Source organism: Armigeres subalbatus, chromosome 1, assembly GCF_024139115.2.
Source record: "Armigeres subalbatus isolate Guangzhou_Male chromosome 1, GZ_Asu_2, whole genome shotgun sequence".
NCBI lineage: Eukaryota > Metazoa > Arthropoda > Insecta > Diptera > Culicidae > Armigeres > Armigeres subalbatus.
Genome location: NC_085139.1, coordinates 182,851,558 through 182,868,620, shown reverse-complemented (window position 1 = coordinate 182,868,620; position 17,063 = coordinate 182,851,558). Strand labels below are relative to the sequence as shown.

At 44.4% G+C, this 17,063-nt stretch overlaps 1 protein-coding gene across 3 annotated transcripts; it reads left to right on the top strand.

The window, feature by feature from the left end:
* The first annotated feature begins 8,028 nt into the window (after positions 1–8,028).
* LOC134208982 (uncharacterized) lies at positions 8,029–9,276 on the top strand. 3 transcript variants are annotated; one of them, XM_062684964.1, is made up of 3 exons: positions 8,029–8,376; positions 8,443–8,611; positions 8,771–9,276. In XM_062684964.1, exons 1-3 carry the CDS (start codon positions 8,220–8,222, stop codon positions 9,108–9,110), a joined length of 666 nt encoding a protein of 221 aa, XP_062540948.1. In that variant the 5' UTR covers positions 8,029–8,219; the 3' UTR covers positions 9,111–9,276. The 3 variants fall into 3 exon arrangements, with proteins under 3 accessions (XP_062540948.1, XP_062540953.1, XP_062540944.1); XM_062684969.1 differs by having other exon boundaries at positions 8,031–8,349; XM_062684960.1 differs by having other exon boundaries at positions 8,032–8,611.
* Positions 9,277–17,063: the final 7,787 nt, after the last annotated feature.

Below are 17,063 nucleotides of genomic sequence, written 5' to 3'. Positions count from 1 at the left end.
TTTGGACTTGTTTCATTCCTTCTTAACCAGCAGCGAGCATGCTGATTTCCAGTTAAAGGTAGCCTCACACCTCGGGAAAATTTTCCGCCGGATTTTGGTCCCAGTGCATTTTAAATTTTGATTTTCCGTGCCCAAATTCCCCAAAAAAACGCTTATGTAAAAATACATGGGGGGAAAATTCGAGGACCAAGTTCCCGAGGTGTGAGGCGGCCTTGCTATACCTTTAAAAGCACGGAACCAAAATCCGGCGAAAAATTTTCCGATGTGAAAGGTTGCCCTAAACTGTAATTAGCTCATGTCACAAAGGAACAGGAGGAAAACGGATGGATATACTTTGGAAATACACAAATCGCCATTACCCTCAAAGTGAAAAGCTGGATAGATATCAAACATAAATGTTATTATACATCTCGTTTTTGTTGTAAATGCCAAAAATAAATTTATGCCTAATCATAAAAGGTATAGTCCCACACATAATACCGTTTTGACTCAAATTTCCAACTTTACTCATATTCCGAACATTTGCGTATTAGCGCCCTAAAATTTAAGTTTCCATTGGGTTTGGGTACGGAGGACCAAGATTACAAACAAATTCAATATCATATGGAAAGAATAACGCAATAAATTTAAAATGCAATTTAGAAGCGAGTGTTCGGAATATGAGTGAAAATATGAATATGAGGTACTGATTTTCCAAAAATATAATGGACAGTCTCCATCAACATTTTATGAAACGTTGAACGTTCGTTCGAGGGTTTGAAGAGTGTGGCAAAAAAGCCAAATCCACCATCAAACGACTGCAAATGTATCAGAGGGTCAGATTTGTTGACCAGGGACTTCGACGTTCGAAGCTAAGACACAGAGGAACTGACCATCATTGAAGTTACGTGATTTCGAGAATTTGACTTAGAATGTGTATGCGTTGGCAGATCGGTATGATCTGATCGATATAAGATCGTTATCAGGAGTGGGAAGATGGTGGAGTTGATGATTAGGTGCGTAAGTGGATATTTGCTGCCCAGCAGAGTAATATCTGATCTGACCATCGCCTTAATGTTTAATGACGCATACGTTCGTTAAAGAGCATTGATTACTCTCATGCGGCAGTTGCATGTTGATAACAAATAGATTAGACTTGTTTTCATCGGACAACCAAATAAATAGAAATGTGATCGTTATAAATGGCATGGGAAGTAAAAAAGTCTGTGCCATTTGCCGGGACAACCAATGTGTAGCAGTATATTACGCTAATGAAGAGAAAATTCCTAGTCGATTGTCCTAAGGTGGTTTATCTGATGGCTGATACTGATATCGAGGAAGTTTTGGAAGGACAATGGACTTCTGAGCTTTCAGAAGAAATTCTATTAAATTTCCCCGGAGTCAAAATCCATATTTCTCCGGGAACACTTTTTTGATTTCCATCAAATATCGATCGAAGGCTCATCCAATCAACGATCCATGCAATCCATCAATCCACAAAATAGTTGATATGCATTAGTAAGGAACCCAAAATTTTAGGCGTTGATCTGAAAAGCAAATAAAGATATTAAAGATACAGAGAATAAAACAATCGTTTTCCTTTCACCTCCGCCAACCATAGGAAAACAGTAAATAAACAACCAAGTTGATAACCTTGACAACAGTACAAAATTAGAACAATGAAAATTTATGTTGAAGCGTTGCTTTGTTTCACTGGGTACCGACATCTTAGTACATGGAACCATAAAGGTTCCCCCAAACACACGCGATGCGACAGTCGCGACGCGATTCTGTCGCCGTTGATATGGAAGCGTAAATAGAACATTGCCTGCAGCGACCCAACGATAGAATCGCGGCGACTAGTTGTCGCCGTCGCGGCGATAAAATCACTTAGGTCTGGGGGAGCCTTAAAATGAGTACTAATTTGCTCTGACTCCAACATCTTGATAATTATATCTATGGTTCAATGTTCACCATATTAGGGGCGGACCATAACAGCGTCTAATGGGCCAAACACAATTGATACGTTTGCGTGCGTTTTGACAGTTTTCTCATGGGAAAACTGTCAAAACGCACGCAAACGTATCAATTGTGTTTGGCCCATAACTCGTAGCGGCTGGCTGAACAAGAAATGCGTTATCACGACCATCACGACGTCTGTTTATTCCTAAGATGGCAGTTCGTCACGTGGCTAGGTATCGCAACCCTGGTGAAGGCGACATACCGAAAAAAAAACTAACAATCAACCCCGAAAAAAGTACCTAATCAAAAATACAGTATTGTCGGCGTAGCACCAACTTAGAATTCGGAAGTCCGGACTTCCGAACCGAACTTTCTTCCGAAGTTTTATCTGTCAAACTAATGGATGCGTTGTTTAGCGCATCTTTAGGGGAATCCAACGCACTACTTCCGAAGTTGGGAAAATTAGAAATACTACAATAAGAGATCGGCGAAGACGCCATCTTGTTTCCAATCGAACCGTCAAAAGCGGTTCCAATTCGACTTGTTTACTTTTTGCACCCATAAGAAGCAAGCAAAAAGTTCAAGTGATGCCAGTATTATTTTCACGGTTTCATGCATTTTCATACGTTGCCATTTCGACAGTTTTTTACTCCGCCGGTCTCTGGTTATAGGGTGGCTAGGGAAAATTGCCTGTATCTGGAGAAAAATCCAACTTCGGTATAAAAAGCGGTATAAATTTATTCCGGATACACAATATTGAAAATAGGACTAATTATAAACTAATTCTCGCTTAACTTTTCAAAAGGACCTAAGTAACTTTTTTTTCATGGATTAATTTGAATAGCGCAATGAACACAACAACATGAAAGCTATTGATTGCGCTATTCAAAATAATTCATGAAAAAAATGTTACTTAGGTCCTTTTGAAAAGTTAAGCGAGAATTATAAACTCTGTCCAAACGATGTTGGTCCCGAGGTGGAAATGGATGGATGCGATTTGAGGTATACTGCCGTATCTGTCCCATCTTTGCTGGGTTTTCACGGCGATTCACGGCAGTATAGCTCATAGCCAGACGCAGGGCGACGACGGGGCAGCAGGGACTTTGTCCAAGGGCTTGACGACCCCTCCCCATGGCCACTGCGAGTTAGACCGGGACCATCGTCCCTAACCCCTAATCCCAAGGCGTCAAGCGACCCGTGCCGAGGGGATGCATGGCCAGGGGGGTGAAATAATAAGCTAGGCCTTTAACGGAGCCTGTGGGGTACCTGGGCACCCCCCACAGTAATTGTCCCTTACCGCGTCATGCTGGGCTCTGGCGTGGTGGACCTCTTTTCCCGAGCAACTCGTGGGATCAAAATGGAAAACCAAGACAATTCTTCAACTAGTGGTAGTAGTGTAGGCGACAACCCCTTCGCAAGAGGTGGGTTGTTCAGGTCTCCGCCTAGGAGGCCAGAGGCAATAGTCGGCAGCTCAGTGCGCAGCGCCAGCGTGGGTCACTTAACCTTCCTCTCGGCTAAAAAACGCCGGTAGAGGTTATTGACGGCCCATGGCTTGTGGAGGCGATGAACCGCAAACGCGATGGGCTCTCGGCCTTCGAGGTGGCGACGGAACAGCTAGACGCCATCATCGACTTTGCGTCATCGAAGCATAATATCAGTAAGGACCTCAAGAGGAGCTTGCAGAAACTTCGAAAGTCGATGTTGGACGCCAAGCTGGAAACGGCGGTCGGGACGGCCAAGTTCGAACCCGTGAAATCCATGGAGTCGAGGTCTACCCAGACAGAGGCCCAAGAATTCGCGGATTTGGGCAAGGTCGAATCGACCGAGGGCGTGCCAGCGAAGACGGTGGTGCCAAAGTCTACCAAGACTGAGGCTCAAGTATTCGCAGGCACGTCGGGGGTGGCTGCTCCAAAGGAGCAGACACAAAAACGGGGGAGACAGTATCCAGGGGATGAGCTCCCTGGGGGCCGCCCCAAAACGCGGAGGGTTACTACCCCGAACAAGGGTAGTGGGGCTGGGAAGCTGAACCCCGGCCAGGTACCTCCAAAACCCGGGGAGGAAGGACCTGGAAAGGTCCGTCCACCCAGGAAAGACGGTGGTAAGGGGTTACGGCAGGCTGAGAGCTCTCAGCCGCCCCAGACCAGGGAAATAGAGGGGGATGACGCCTCCTGGACCCTGGTCAAGAACAAGAGGAAACCGAAGACGTCAAGGGCCGAAAAGAAGGCCCAGGCGAATGAGGGTAGCAAGAAGTCTAGGGTAGGCGCCAATCGCTCCAGGGGCGATGCCCTAGTCATCAAAACGGACGAGGCTAAGTACTCGGACGTCTTGAAGGCGATGAGGAGTGACGTCAAGCTCGGTGAACTCGGCGCCGACGTACGTCGAATAAGACGTACTCGGATGGGCGAGATGATCCTCGAGCTAAAGCGGGGCGTCTCGCAAAAGGGCGCCGCCTACAAGAAGTTGGCGGAGGAAGTCCTAGGCGAGACGGTCAAGGTGAGGGCACTCACGACGGAGGTGAATCTAAGGGTTAAAGACCTGGACGAGATCACCGAAGTCGAAGAGCTCGTCACGGCACTGCGGCGACAGTGCGAAGTGGAGGCGTCCACCGCAGCCGTTCGGCTACGGAAAGGTCCGGCAGGGACACAGGTAGCATTGGTTCGGCTACCTGCAGCGGACGCCTCAAGGTAGTAGTCAAGTTAGGGAGCGTCAAGGTGGGGTGGTCGGTATGCCCTGTGGGCATATATGAGCAACCAGAAGTTTGCTTCAAGTGCCTGGAACCGGGGCACAAGCAATGGGACTGCAAAGGCCCTGACAGAAGCAAGCTCTGTCGACGCTGCGGATTGGAGGGACATAAGGCACAATGTTGCACGAACCCTCCCAACTGTTTGATCTGTTCCAGCAAAGCTGCGAACAGCAAGCACCCCATGGGGGGTTCGAAGTGCCCGGCGTTTAAGCGTGCTGCAAAATCACTCGTGCTGCGTGCTGCACCTCCAGAGATGCTGGAGAGGATCATCGCGGGGCTCTTCCCACGTCACGATCCAAGTCCCTGGCCTCCCTATGTGGAGCTGCCACGGGCCAGGGTGGCCGACGAGGGAAGAGTAACGGTGGCGGAACTTGCGGGGATTGCACAGTCCCTTAGTGTAGGTAAGGCGCCAGGACCGGATGGTATTCCGAACCTGGCCATCAAAGCGGCCATTGCCGAAGCTCCCGAGATGTTCAGATCTGTTATGCAGAGATGCCTGGACGAGGGAGTCTTCCCTGAAGCATGGAAAAGGCAGAGCTTGGTCTATTGCCAAAAACGGGAAAATCACCGGGGGATCCGTCGGCATATAGACCAATATGCCTGCTTGACACGGCGGGGAAGGTGCTCGAGAAGATCATCCTCAACAGGTTGTTGATACGCACGGAGGGTGCGGATGGTCTATCGAGTAACCAGTTTGGCTTCCGAAAGGGTAAGTCGACCGTAGACGCTATCTTGTCGGTTACCAAATCCGCGGAGATAGCTATCCAGCGTAAGAGGAGGAGAGTTCGCTATTGTGCAGACGTGACTCTCGACGTGAGGAATGCTTTCAATAGTGCCAGTTGGGCAGCTATTGCAGATGCGCTCCTGCGTCTTGGAATTCCTGAGTACCTGTACAAGATTCTCGGAAGCTACTTCCTGAATCGAGTACTGGTATATGACACGGGAGGCAGGTCGGAAGTGCGTTGACATAACCTCAGGGGTTCCGCAAGGTTCCATACTGGGTCCGGTGTTATGGAACGTCATGTACGACGGTGTCTTGAGGTTGAAGTTCCCGGTGGGCGTGGCAATCGTCGGCTTTGCTGACGATATTACGCTGGAGGTCTACGGCGAATCGATCGAAGAGGTGGAATTGACTGCAGCCCACTCGATCGCAATTGTGGAGGAGTGGATGAGTTCCAGGAAGTTAGAACTGGCTCACCACAAGACTGGAGGTGGTTGTTGTTAACAACCGAAAGTCGGAGCAACAAGCGGTGATAAGGGCAGGCAACTGCACGGTCACCTCTGAACGCTCCATCAAACTCTTGGGGTAATGATCGACGATAAGCTCACCTTTGGTAGCCACGTCAATTACGCCTGCAAGCGTGCCTCCACAGCTATAGCGGCATTGTCCCGGATGATGTCCAATAGCTCTGCGGTTTATGCCAGCAAGCGCAAGCTTCTGGCTAGCGTTGCTCTGTCCATACTGAGGTATGGGGGCCAGCTTGGGGCACGGCCCTGCGTATTAACTGCTACAGAACGAAGTTAGAAAGTACGTATAGGCTCATGTGCCTAAGAGTTGCGAGCGCGTACCGTACCGTAAGCGCCGCACGATGCACTTCTGCGTCATCACCGGTATGATGCCTATTGACATCGTTATCGGTGAAGACATAGAGTGCTTTGAAATGCGCGGCACGAGAGGCATCCGCAGGACTGTCAGGTTGGCCTCAATGGTCAAATGGCAGCGTGCGTGGGACAGTTCCACTAAGGGTAGATGGACACATAGGTTGATACCGGAGATAGGTACGTGGGTCAAGAGGCGCCATGGGGAAATCACTTTCCACCTGACCCAGGTCCTTACAGGCCATGGTTGCTTCAGACCGGTTCAGACACTCGGCCTCGCCTGAGTGTCCGGTGTGCGTAGGTTTAGAGGAAACGGCGGAACACGTGTTGTTCGTGTGCCCGCGTTTTCGCACAATGCGTGACCACATGCTTGCCACATGTGGTCTGGACACTACCCCGGACAACCTAGTCCGGAGGATGTGTAAAGATGAAGTTGGCTGGAACGCCGTTTTATCGGCTATCGTCCAAATCGTCTCGGAGCTACACAGAAGGTGGCGCGTGGACTCGAGGAATGGCTAGTTCAGGCGCAAATAAGAGGTGGTCCAAGGGTTCGGAGTCGGCTTCATGGGTCATACCGGTGCCCTGTGGTCGAACTCGATCCTTTTATCGAACAAGTGGCCGCGTGAAGAACAACATGGTATCGTCGTTTTCGCGGCGTCGGTCAACCGGGCGGGTTCCGAGCCCGAGGACGGAAAGGGGTCCTCGTCAAGGCTGGGGCAGGCGTAATTTGGGGTGCACGCGGCATCATCATTCTTGATACCAGTCGTGCAGAGGGAAGCAGGCGCGAAGTCGACCCTGCCCACCTTCCGAGGACATAGGGCGTGGTAAGGCCACATGGAAAGCCGGCAATGCGCTGGCACGACACCATGGTGTTCTTCTAAAAAAGCGAGTCACGATGTTCGATGCTGCAAGGACACGCAGCTAACCTCGAGGGTGCGTTGCACTGGCCCCCCTTTGAAGCATTACTTTCTGGTTGTACCGAAGGGACGATGGGCTTGGCGGCAATGGAAACGGTTTAGCTGGTCGGGGATGCAGTCCTGCCTCCCTCATTGGAGGTGGCCCCTAACCCAGCACTTCCTGGTCAACCCAGGATGTCTGTTGAGCAGATTCCCCCTCCATTGTTTAGGAAGAAAAAAAAAAAAAAAAGGGCGACGACGATTATAATATTATATCTTGGAATACTCGTTACATGTGATAATGACATTAGTCGCAAGGTAAAGGACGTGTTGCGGCTCCAAGTATGACTACGGTTTGGGTAGCCGCAGTAGATGTACACATCGTTGATTCGCCCAATCGCCCTACGTATGGCTATGAGGCATGCACGTTGTAAGTTCCAGACTATCGAATTTGAGCGGAAAACACTGCGTTCAATACCTGCCATGCTGGTGGTAAAGTAACAGATAGCTAGTCAAAAAGCCACTTGGTGCGGTTTGGCAGAGCCCAGACTACATGTCATGATACACATTTTGGCGGTCGCTAACAACTGTGATCGTTCATCTAATAGATTATTAATTGTAATATGGTTACTCCACTCTCTATACGTTGTTCCTCATTGTACCGGCACATCATGATACTTGAATACAAGATGACACACTGGTGATACAGCTAATAAATATCAGGTGAATAATATCATGGAATTAATAAATACCACTAGTGTGTCATTAGTATAAGAGATATATAAGAGCATTCATATTTCCGTGTAGATATAAAACGGCCCGAGTAAAGAAAACGTCAAGAACCGAAGTGACAGCGAAGCATCAAAAACACGAAGTGCATAAATACGTTGCAGTACATTGCTGCGCTAAATGAATCGAAATTTAGTCAATTGTCGAAAATCATAAATATTAGCTTTAAAGCTAACAATAGTTTATTTTTAAATTTTTAGTTTAATATTTTTGAAAGTTTTGTCTTTAAGTTTAGTGGCGTATGGAATAAAATGCGTAAAACATGGGTCAAACGAGACAATATCTACTACAAACCGTTCTACAAGCAGAAGCTGAAGATGACCTTGTTGGGAGTGCTACTGATGGCCATTGTCTTCTTCGGCTACCAGATCTTCTACATCAGTCAGTTGCAAACGGATTCATGGGCGGGTGCGCTCGTCCGCCGAGAGGATACCCAAAATCAGGCTAATAATGTCCATCGTGTTAATTCGGTAGGGAAGGAAGCAGATGCAGCCGCAAACAAGGAAAGAGATGAAGGCGGAGGAGCAGCGTTGGATAGCGTTAATGTTAGCAGTAATAGCATCACTCGATTGAGCGGGCCTACCGACGACAGCCGATACGTCTACGTTGAAAAGATCGGGAACTACGAAAAGAGGATTCTAAGGTAAGCTTGATAAAAACCGTAGATCTGGACTTTTCACAATTCTAAAATAATGTTGATGTTAAATTTACCTTCGTTCGGTGCGCGGCGATCCACTTAGTTGCTCTGCCACTTTTAATCGCAGATAGATTTAACTTATACTCAATACTCTCAATCTTTCAGAGGGATTCGATTGCGCGACATTGACTTGTATTCCGATCTCAATGGCGCTGCCGGTTTCCGTTGCCTCAACATAAAACGGGAAATAAGTTGGAGCAAGGTGAACGATGATTACTGCGACTGCCCCGAGGATGGAAGCGACGAGCCTGGAACAAATGCGTGCGAGAAGGGTCGATACTACTGTCGCTTTCAGAAACGCCACCAAACCGGTCGAGGCGGCTACGTATCAGTCCCGAGCTCGCGGGTGAATGATGGCATCTGCGATTGTTGCGATGGCTCCGATGAGTGGCTTCGGCCAGAGATTAACTGTCGGAATGTATGCAAAGAAAAGTATGCCTATTAGATTAGATTAGGGATCCGATGATATTCCAAATGCCACTCTGCTGAATCAAAGATAGAATTGCATTTTTACAGCAACGGTAAATTAAAAGATTGCATGGTTTGTGTGATAGTGGATGAACTATATATGTTGAGAATAAATTATTCTAGTTTGTATTTTCTCTACACAATTACATATATGTAAAGCAAAGTGATGACAAAATGTGTACATAATCCTGGCCGCCTTGGTGAAATGTTCTCCCGGTGTAAGGTGATGCCCGAGTAAATCTTGAGAGCAAACCGATAACTAATTTTGTTGTGAAATCGCCTAATTTTGATAACGCATGTTAAAATATTAAAATCTATAGCAGAAAAAGCTTACTGTGACATCAAATTGAAAACTAATTTTGATGTTGGTTTTTTTATCAACACAATAAGTAAACAGTTTGATGTCCTATCATACAATATAGAAATCTACAGCAAAACGTTGCCGAAATCCTGAAGCGCTGATGTCGAAATCGAATTGAACGAAAGGGCGAATCATGGCGACTAAGCAATTGTTGGCAGCGTAGTTTGTGCTTTGAACTTGCTCATATAGCAAAGCTCCTGGCCGAAGTGTTCGAGAAGGTGCGTAAAGTTAAATCCTGGCTAGTAAATCGGGCACGTCGTACTCCGATAGCAAAATTTAGGCGATTAAAACTGCTTGCGCCACATTTCTCCGTTTGCTAAAGGTATATCAGTCCCTGCAGGCGACAGCGATCAGCGTATGACAGCAAATTGTTCGGGTCCCTCCAAGGGAGATGACGCAGTGCGTTGCGGACGAACTTATGTTGAACAGCTTTCAAACAAGCTGTCCAAACGGCCTGATACGGATTCCAAACAACAGAAGCAAATTTTAAATGAGAGCGCACCAACGAGCAGTAAAGTGCTTTGAAGCACAAAGGATCACGGAATTCACTGGAAATTTCATTGAATCAATCAATTATGAAGATTATCAATAGTAGTTGATAAGTAACGGCTGAAGGTTACCCTATCATCCAACAAAACGCCAAGATCTTTGATATGATCGACACGTTGTAGAGTAGTTCCTGCAATATCATAATCGAAATCCATGGTATATACAGTGCGACGAAAGCTTATCACGTAGCATTTAGGGATGGCAAGAACCATCATATTTCGATCGCACCAATCATTGAAGACGTCCAAGAGTTTCTGCAATTCAAGGAAATTTCGCAAGGTTTCGTACAACGAGGTAGATGTTGAGATCATCCGCAAACAGCAGCAGTCCTCCACGTTGCAAGATAAAGGTCACGTCATTCACGAAGAGCGAAAACAGCAATGGATCCAACGTGCTTCCTTGGGGAACTCCGGAGCCGTTCGATAAGCAACGAGATGAGTGGTTTCCAATGTTTACGATTACTTGGCGTTGCACAAGGTAGGAACGAAGCCAGTTGCAGAACCTTGAAGAGCATCCAATTTTTTCCAATTTGGCAAGTAGTATGTCGTGATTAACTTTGTCAAAGGCTGATTTGAGATCTTGAAACTTGAAACTTTATGGACATGTAAACATACAAAACGATATGAAGCTCACGAGATTCGTTTCTACAGATCGAACAGGAAAGAAACCATGTTGGAACAGGCTGATACAATTCTTGCATGCCGATCAGATGCAGATCAACGACTCAAACACTCTCGATTCAACTCCAAGTGATGCAATGCCCCGATAGTTTCTTATGTCGTTTCTTTGTCTACTTTTTCAAATACATGGTAGAGCATTTTCAATTATAATAGGAAATTTTTGCTGACGAAGTGAAAGGTTGAATAGTATGCACAGAGGGATAGCCAAAACATCGGAGCATTTTTTTAACACTGCCGAAGGAATTTCGCTCGGGCCAGAAGAGAAGGACGATTTGATCCTATTAATAACAATTCAATGTTGAAAACGTCAAAAGGTTCTGCTGTATACGACACACGTACCGCTTGTAGAGTTGCTTGTTATAGCCTGCGATAACAATTGCTGGCAATTGAAAAGCTTCTTTTATTAATAGCACAACAACGTTTTGTAAGAGCACGGAGAGTTCTAGCGCGACCCCGTTTTAAGTTGCGTAGATTAACGTTTATCCATGGCGGCTTTCTTGGAGGTTGGCGCTTCGATAAGGAGGCAGATACACAGCCACGTTGATTACTGTTGAAACGGTTAACAGCAGTATCAATATCCAAGTCATTCAAAGCGTTCCAGTCGAATCGTGACAAACTACGTCGGAGTAGTTGGAAATCAGTCTTGCGGAAATTCAATCCATCTACATCCAAACAATCGTCAAATCCAACATGGCGGCCATTTGCGATAGAAATTTCCAAAGCAGAATGATGGATATCAAGAGCTTCAAAGACCGCACAGTCAGGAATTAAATTTTCGTTCACAAACACCAAGTCGAGGAAGCGAGATTGGAAATTTTATATCAAATTAATTTGGCTTAATCCCAGAAAAGCGGTTCCATCGACGAGAAGGCGGCTGGCAGGGGTGGTCGTCGAATTTACGGGATCAGGAAACGCAAACCGGTGGCCAGAAGGTGACCAAACAAGACCGGGTTGATTGAAATCTCCCAGCAGAAGAAGTGAATCAATCAGGTCAGCCAAACAGGATGCATATTTGATTGATGCTAAGTGTTGTTGCATTAAATTACAATCGAGCCGTCGGAGACGAGCCAGCCTCGGGCTGAAAGTCTCCTAAATAAAGACACAAAAAAAAAAAAAAAAAAAAACAATCGAGCCGTCTGTCTGGAGGAATTACAGTGCACCGATAAAAAAAACGTTTCGGGTGGAAAGACTCACTTTGACCCAAACAGTTTCAATTGAGATTGAGAAAAATCGCCCAACGCCAATCTGGCTGGAAGCAACCACGTTAGCCACGGCAATAAAGGCGCCACCACCACGTGAGCGATTGCTGTTAACAGAGCTTCGATCGACTCGGTATACGTTGAAGGAATCACCGAACAGTTGAGCTGAATAAATCCTCTCGTCGAACCAGGTTTCAGTAAGACATAAACAATGTATATTATACATCGTATTCAACGTCGAGTACAGCTAGGTAAACATCATTCAGTGGGATGCCTGCACTCAAACTAGAGGTGGGCAAAACAGCTCATTGCAGTGAGCGAATCTGATCCGCTAACTGAAAAGAGTCAACTCCTTAGATCAGCTCTTCAATTTTTAATGCTACATACATTAAAAAAAATATTTAAAAATTTGAAACATTCATGTCATTTATTAGGATCTATCAATTTGCCTCACTTTAAAAAAAGATAGAATCACCGTCTTCGACCAGAGGTCGGACCAACTGAACACTTAAAATTTAGCATGAGATAATGGACAGGACATTTACACAACACCCAGTGGACCAGTGGAGAACTTTTCGATTTACTAGAAGTTTTCTCCTTACCGGGGCGGGAATCGAACTCATCCCCCAAACCACAACACATGCATCTAGACGATTGATGTCGCCAAACGCACGGCCACGAAGCCCACATTAAAATGTTCTTAAATGTTAAGCTATAGTCAGGTAATGGGTGTCCTACGAAACACGAAACACGGCTGAAACACGTAAGGCTGAACACTCATAAGGCTGAACTCAAAAGGCTGAAATCCCGAAAGGCTGAAAGTCTCAAAAGGCTGAAAGTATTAGAAGGCTGAAATATATCGAAAGGCTGAAATTGATGGAATGAAATGAATTCCAACCATACGATATGTTGTACCAAGTATGTTGAGTAGTTGGATAGTGAATAATGAGTAAAGAATAAAGACAAACGAATGAAGAATAAAGAAAAAAGAAAAAAAAGTAGAGAATTAAGAATAAATAATAAATAATAAAGATTAAGGAATAAATAATAAATAATAAATAACAAAGAATAAAGAATAGAGAATAGAGAATAAAGAATAACATAAGAGAGAATAAGAGAGAAAGAAGGCGGAAGAATGAAGAAGGAAGAAAGATGAAAGATTGAAGAAAAAACATAGAAGAAGGAAGAGGGGAAAAGTAAGATACAGATGGAAGAAGGAATAATGATGAAGCAAGAAGAAACAAGGAGGAAGAAAATGGAAGAAGAGAGAGAGAAGACGGAAGAAGAAGGAAAAAGTAAGATAAGATGGAAGAAGGAATAATTATGAGGCAAGAAGAAACAAGCAAGATTGAAGATAGAAGAAGGAACAAGAATGAAGAAGATAAAAGAAAAAATGAAGGAAAAAAGGGAAAAGGAAGGAAAATTAAGAAATACAACAGGACGAAAGAAGTAAAAAAGAAGAAAAACAAGGGACAGGGAAGAAGAAAAAAAAAGAAAAAAGGACGAATGAAAGAAAAGAAAAAAAAGGTAAAAAGAAGTAAGTAAGAAGAAAGAAGAAGATAGAATGAATAAAGAATAGACAAAAAGGATAAAGGAAGAATAAAATTAGAAAAGGAAGAAGATAGAGGAAAGAAGTCAGAAAGGGAGGAAAAACAAGGTAATGAAAAACGGAAGAAAGAAGAAAAAGAAAAAAACAAGGAAAAGGAAGAAGGAAGAAATAAGAAAGCAAAAGGAATGAATGAAGAAGGAAGCAGAAGAACAAAGAAAAATGAATGAATGAAAAAGGAAGAAGAAGAATAAAGCAAAATGAAAGAAGAAGAAACCAGGAAAAAGAAAGAAGCAGGAAGGAACAAGGAAGGCAGAAGAATAAAGAAGGAAATAGGAACAAGAAGGAATTAAGAATTAAGAAGGAAGAACTAAGGAAGAAGAACTAAGAAGAAAGGTAGAACGAAGAAGCAAGAAAGAAACAGAAAGAAGGAACTAGGAAGGGTTTAAGAAGAAAAAAAAAGAAAAAGGAAGTAGGAAGAAAGAAGGGAGAATAAAGAAGCAAAAAGAAGAAGGGAGAAGAGAGAAGAATGAAGAATGAAAAATAAGAAAGTTATCTTGGCAAGAATCAAAAACCAAGAACAAAAAAATCTTGTTCCTTTCTATGTTACCTCAACATTTTTTGAGCTGTGTAGACTAAAAAATAAGAATTCCGTATAAAAATTGAAAGACAGCAAGAAGTTGCAAGAAGGTTGCGGATCATTTTGGTTTGTGCTCCTATTAACGTCAAATGTGAATTCTTCCACAAAAATTGGTTTCTCACGATTTTTTTTCAGCCTTTTGTTAATTCAGCCATATGTGAGATTTTTACTTTTCAGCCTTCCGTGTTCAGCCTTATGTGATTCAGCCTTTCGTGGAAGACCCCAGGTAATAATTCCTTTTGATAACCGATAATTTTAAACTAATAACATTCATTACGCTTTTTTCTATCCGTCTAGTTCTGAAGTCAAGGAGTTCATTTAGAATTATCACATTTATTTCTATACAAAAACTAACTCAACATTATTTTTTATTCATAATTCTAAGCTACATTTTGTTGATTACCCTTATTAACGTTTCACAAATCGATATTTTGAAAAACTTGCATTCTAATCCCTAGTCTCTGATATGTATATGAACCATATCACGTGTCATAAGTTTTCTCTTCATACTGAGTGCAGTGAATTAGTGCATTGTTTGCACGCGCTTCAAAGCATGTGTAGTTGAAATTTTCATACAAGCGAGCGCATTCATCTATATTGGTTCCCGAAATGCGAGACAACTAAAAACAAGAGCGTAAAAAATTCAGAGCACGGTGCTACAAACAAACATAGGACACATGTAGCAATATGTTAGCGGGAAAACTCGTCGCAAGCAAAAGATCCGCTCCGTGCAAGACACAGCTCCCAGTTCGGTTCGTTTGAACCACACGGTTCGCTAGAACAGTTCTGAATCGGTCGCGACTGATCCGAATCGAGATCCGTGTCGCACGGTTCTGAGCTGGTAGCGCAGCTCTCGCTTCCATGTCACAGCAATTTCGAGCTGGACGACGACATTCCTTTCTGCAGCAGAAATGATTTCTGTTGCTTGGTTAGGTGGTGCTGTCGCCAGTGTTGGGAAAAACTCAAAATCTCAAACTTCATGAACGATTCAAATCACTCGTGAGTTGAAACGCACCCAACTTAGCACCTAAAAAATTATGGATGAGTTGAATCATCCATTTGAATCATCGTAGGTTTCCTTTTGTTCTCCTTGGTAAAATAACAGTAAATTAACCTTCAACACATATTACAATGAATACTCTTGCGTGTGTAAACAATAAACTGCCCCAAATTGATCATAAACACTTTTTAGAGCGAAATGATGTTTTGGGAAATGAGTGAAATGATCCGTTTTAGCATGAAAAACTCAGACGTGATGCATTATTTAAAAATCGGAAACGAGCTAGTTCACGCGGGATTGCTCAATGATTGAGTTTTATGAATGATTTTACCAACACTGGCTGTAGCTTGACTTGATGGTGCTTGAGGTGCAAATAATAAACGTTCAGCACGTGCGCGGTACTGGACTGGAATGCTCATAATACAAGCTCGCTTATGTTGTGTACCGTGGGCGTAGTATTTTCGTTTGTGTTGTACAAAATACAACAGCGCGCGTACTCGAGTGCATACGCTCGAGGGAGTTTCTCTAGGCGCGTGTTTTACATTATGACAATGATTGTCATCAATTTTAGATGGGCTGCTGAGCTGGGGTTGTTTAAAAAAGATCCACGGTTCATCAGCTCAATGTAAGGAATCGAATCTTTCAAACAGCTCCTGAGCAGAGCGCCCATCTCTACTCAAAACCCGTCGCAATCGCTTGACCAAAGTGATCCAGGCCAGAATGGTGAACCTCAGAAATAGTGATTTTTTTTCAATAAGAACAGCATCCATCTTATTCCCAATGACTTCTCGGAGGAGTTGGAGATCTCAGCTGGCGAATTGGTAGCCTATATCAAATCATCGAAAAACATGAAGGCCCTAGGCTTCAACAGCATCCGAACTCAAACGCTGATTTTAAATCAAAGTCTCCGTCTCAGCTACTCCCTATCGTCCTGGAAGTCAGCCAAAGTCATCCCCATCCGAAAATTCCTCTCCGAGAAGTTATCGCTCCATTAGCCTTCTCGCAGGGTTATCGAAGCTGTTTGAAAAGGCAATTCACAGCCGGTTACTTGAGTCTTTTTTTTTTTTTTTTACAGGGAAGAATGCATTTACACACTAACCCAGTACACGTGCATTGTAGTTGCCAAACTACCACACGGAAGTGTACTGGAGTGTCGGACTCGACCATACCGGTAATACCGACTAAACTCCCTTGGCTCCACCATCGTTTCCCCAGGAACTACCTCGCAGTACTACTTCTGGGGGGACGGCAGTACTAAGCGTACTCACTCATTATCGCTCACACAGGCACTCGTCCCACGCGAGACTGACTTGGGTGCTCGCACCCCATTCACTCCATTTGAGTCTTACTTGGATGCTCTCCCGGACGCTCCGCTGCCATGCCTCGAGGTGTCAATAGCGGTAACTGCCTGGGCCTACAGATATTGCGCTACGACACTCTGACTCAGCACGAGCTGATCAATCACACCACTGCCGAAGCAGACCATACGCTACCCTGCCGAAGCAGGGACACTCCCCATGCACCACATGTGCACAACTGTAGGTGTGTGGGTACAACCCACTGCTACCCTGCCGCCGAAGCAGCTTCTCCAAAGACCATTCGCTCCATGTGACCCTTTTTCGGGTGCTCACTCTAACACTCCACTGCAATGCCTCGAGGTGTCGATGGGATACCTCGACTCCTGCCTCAGCATCCCAAGTAACAAAATTATTGCTACAGGGTTTTATGTGTATTTAATAAAGTTTTATTGTGGGAATAAATAAAGCTTATTGTTTTATGATGGTCATATACAATGCTAACTAGGAAAGGTTTTATGGCACTCTTAAGTTATCTATAAAACTGTAATAAACCATGTTTTAAAACTAAAACTTTTGTTAGCTTATACGTTTTATCAATTGTTTTATTATTGCTTTCAAATGCTCCATAAAACCAATTTTGGTCACCGCCATAAAACT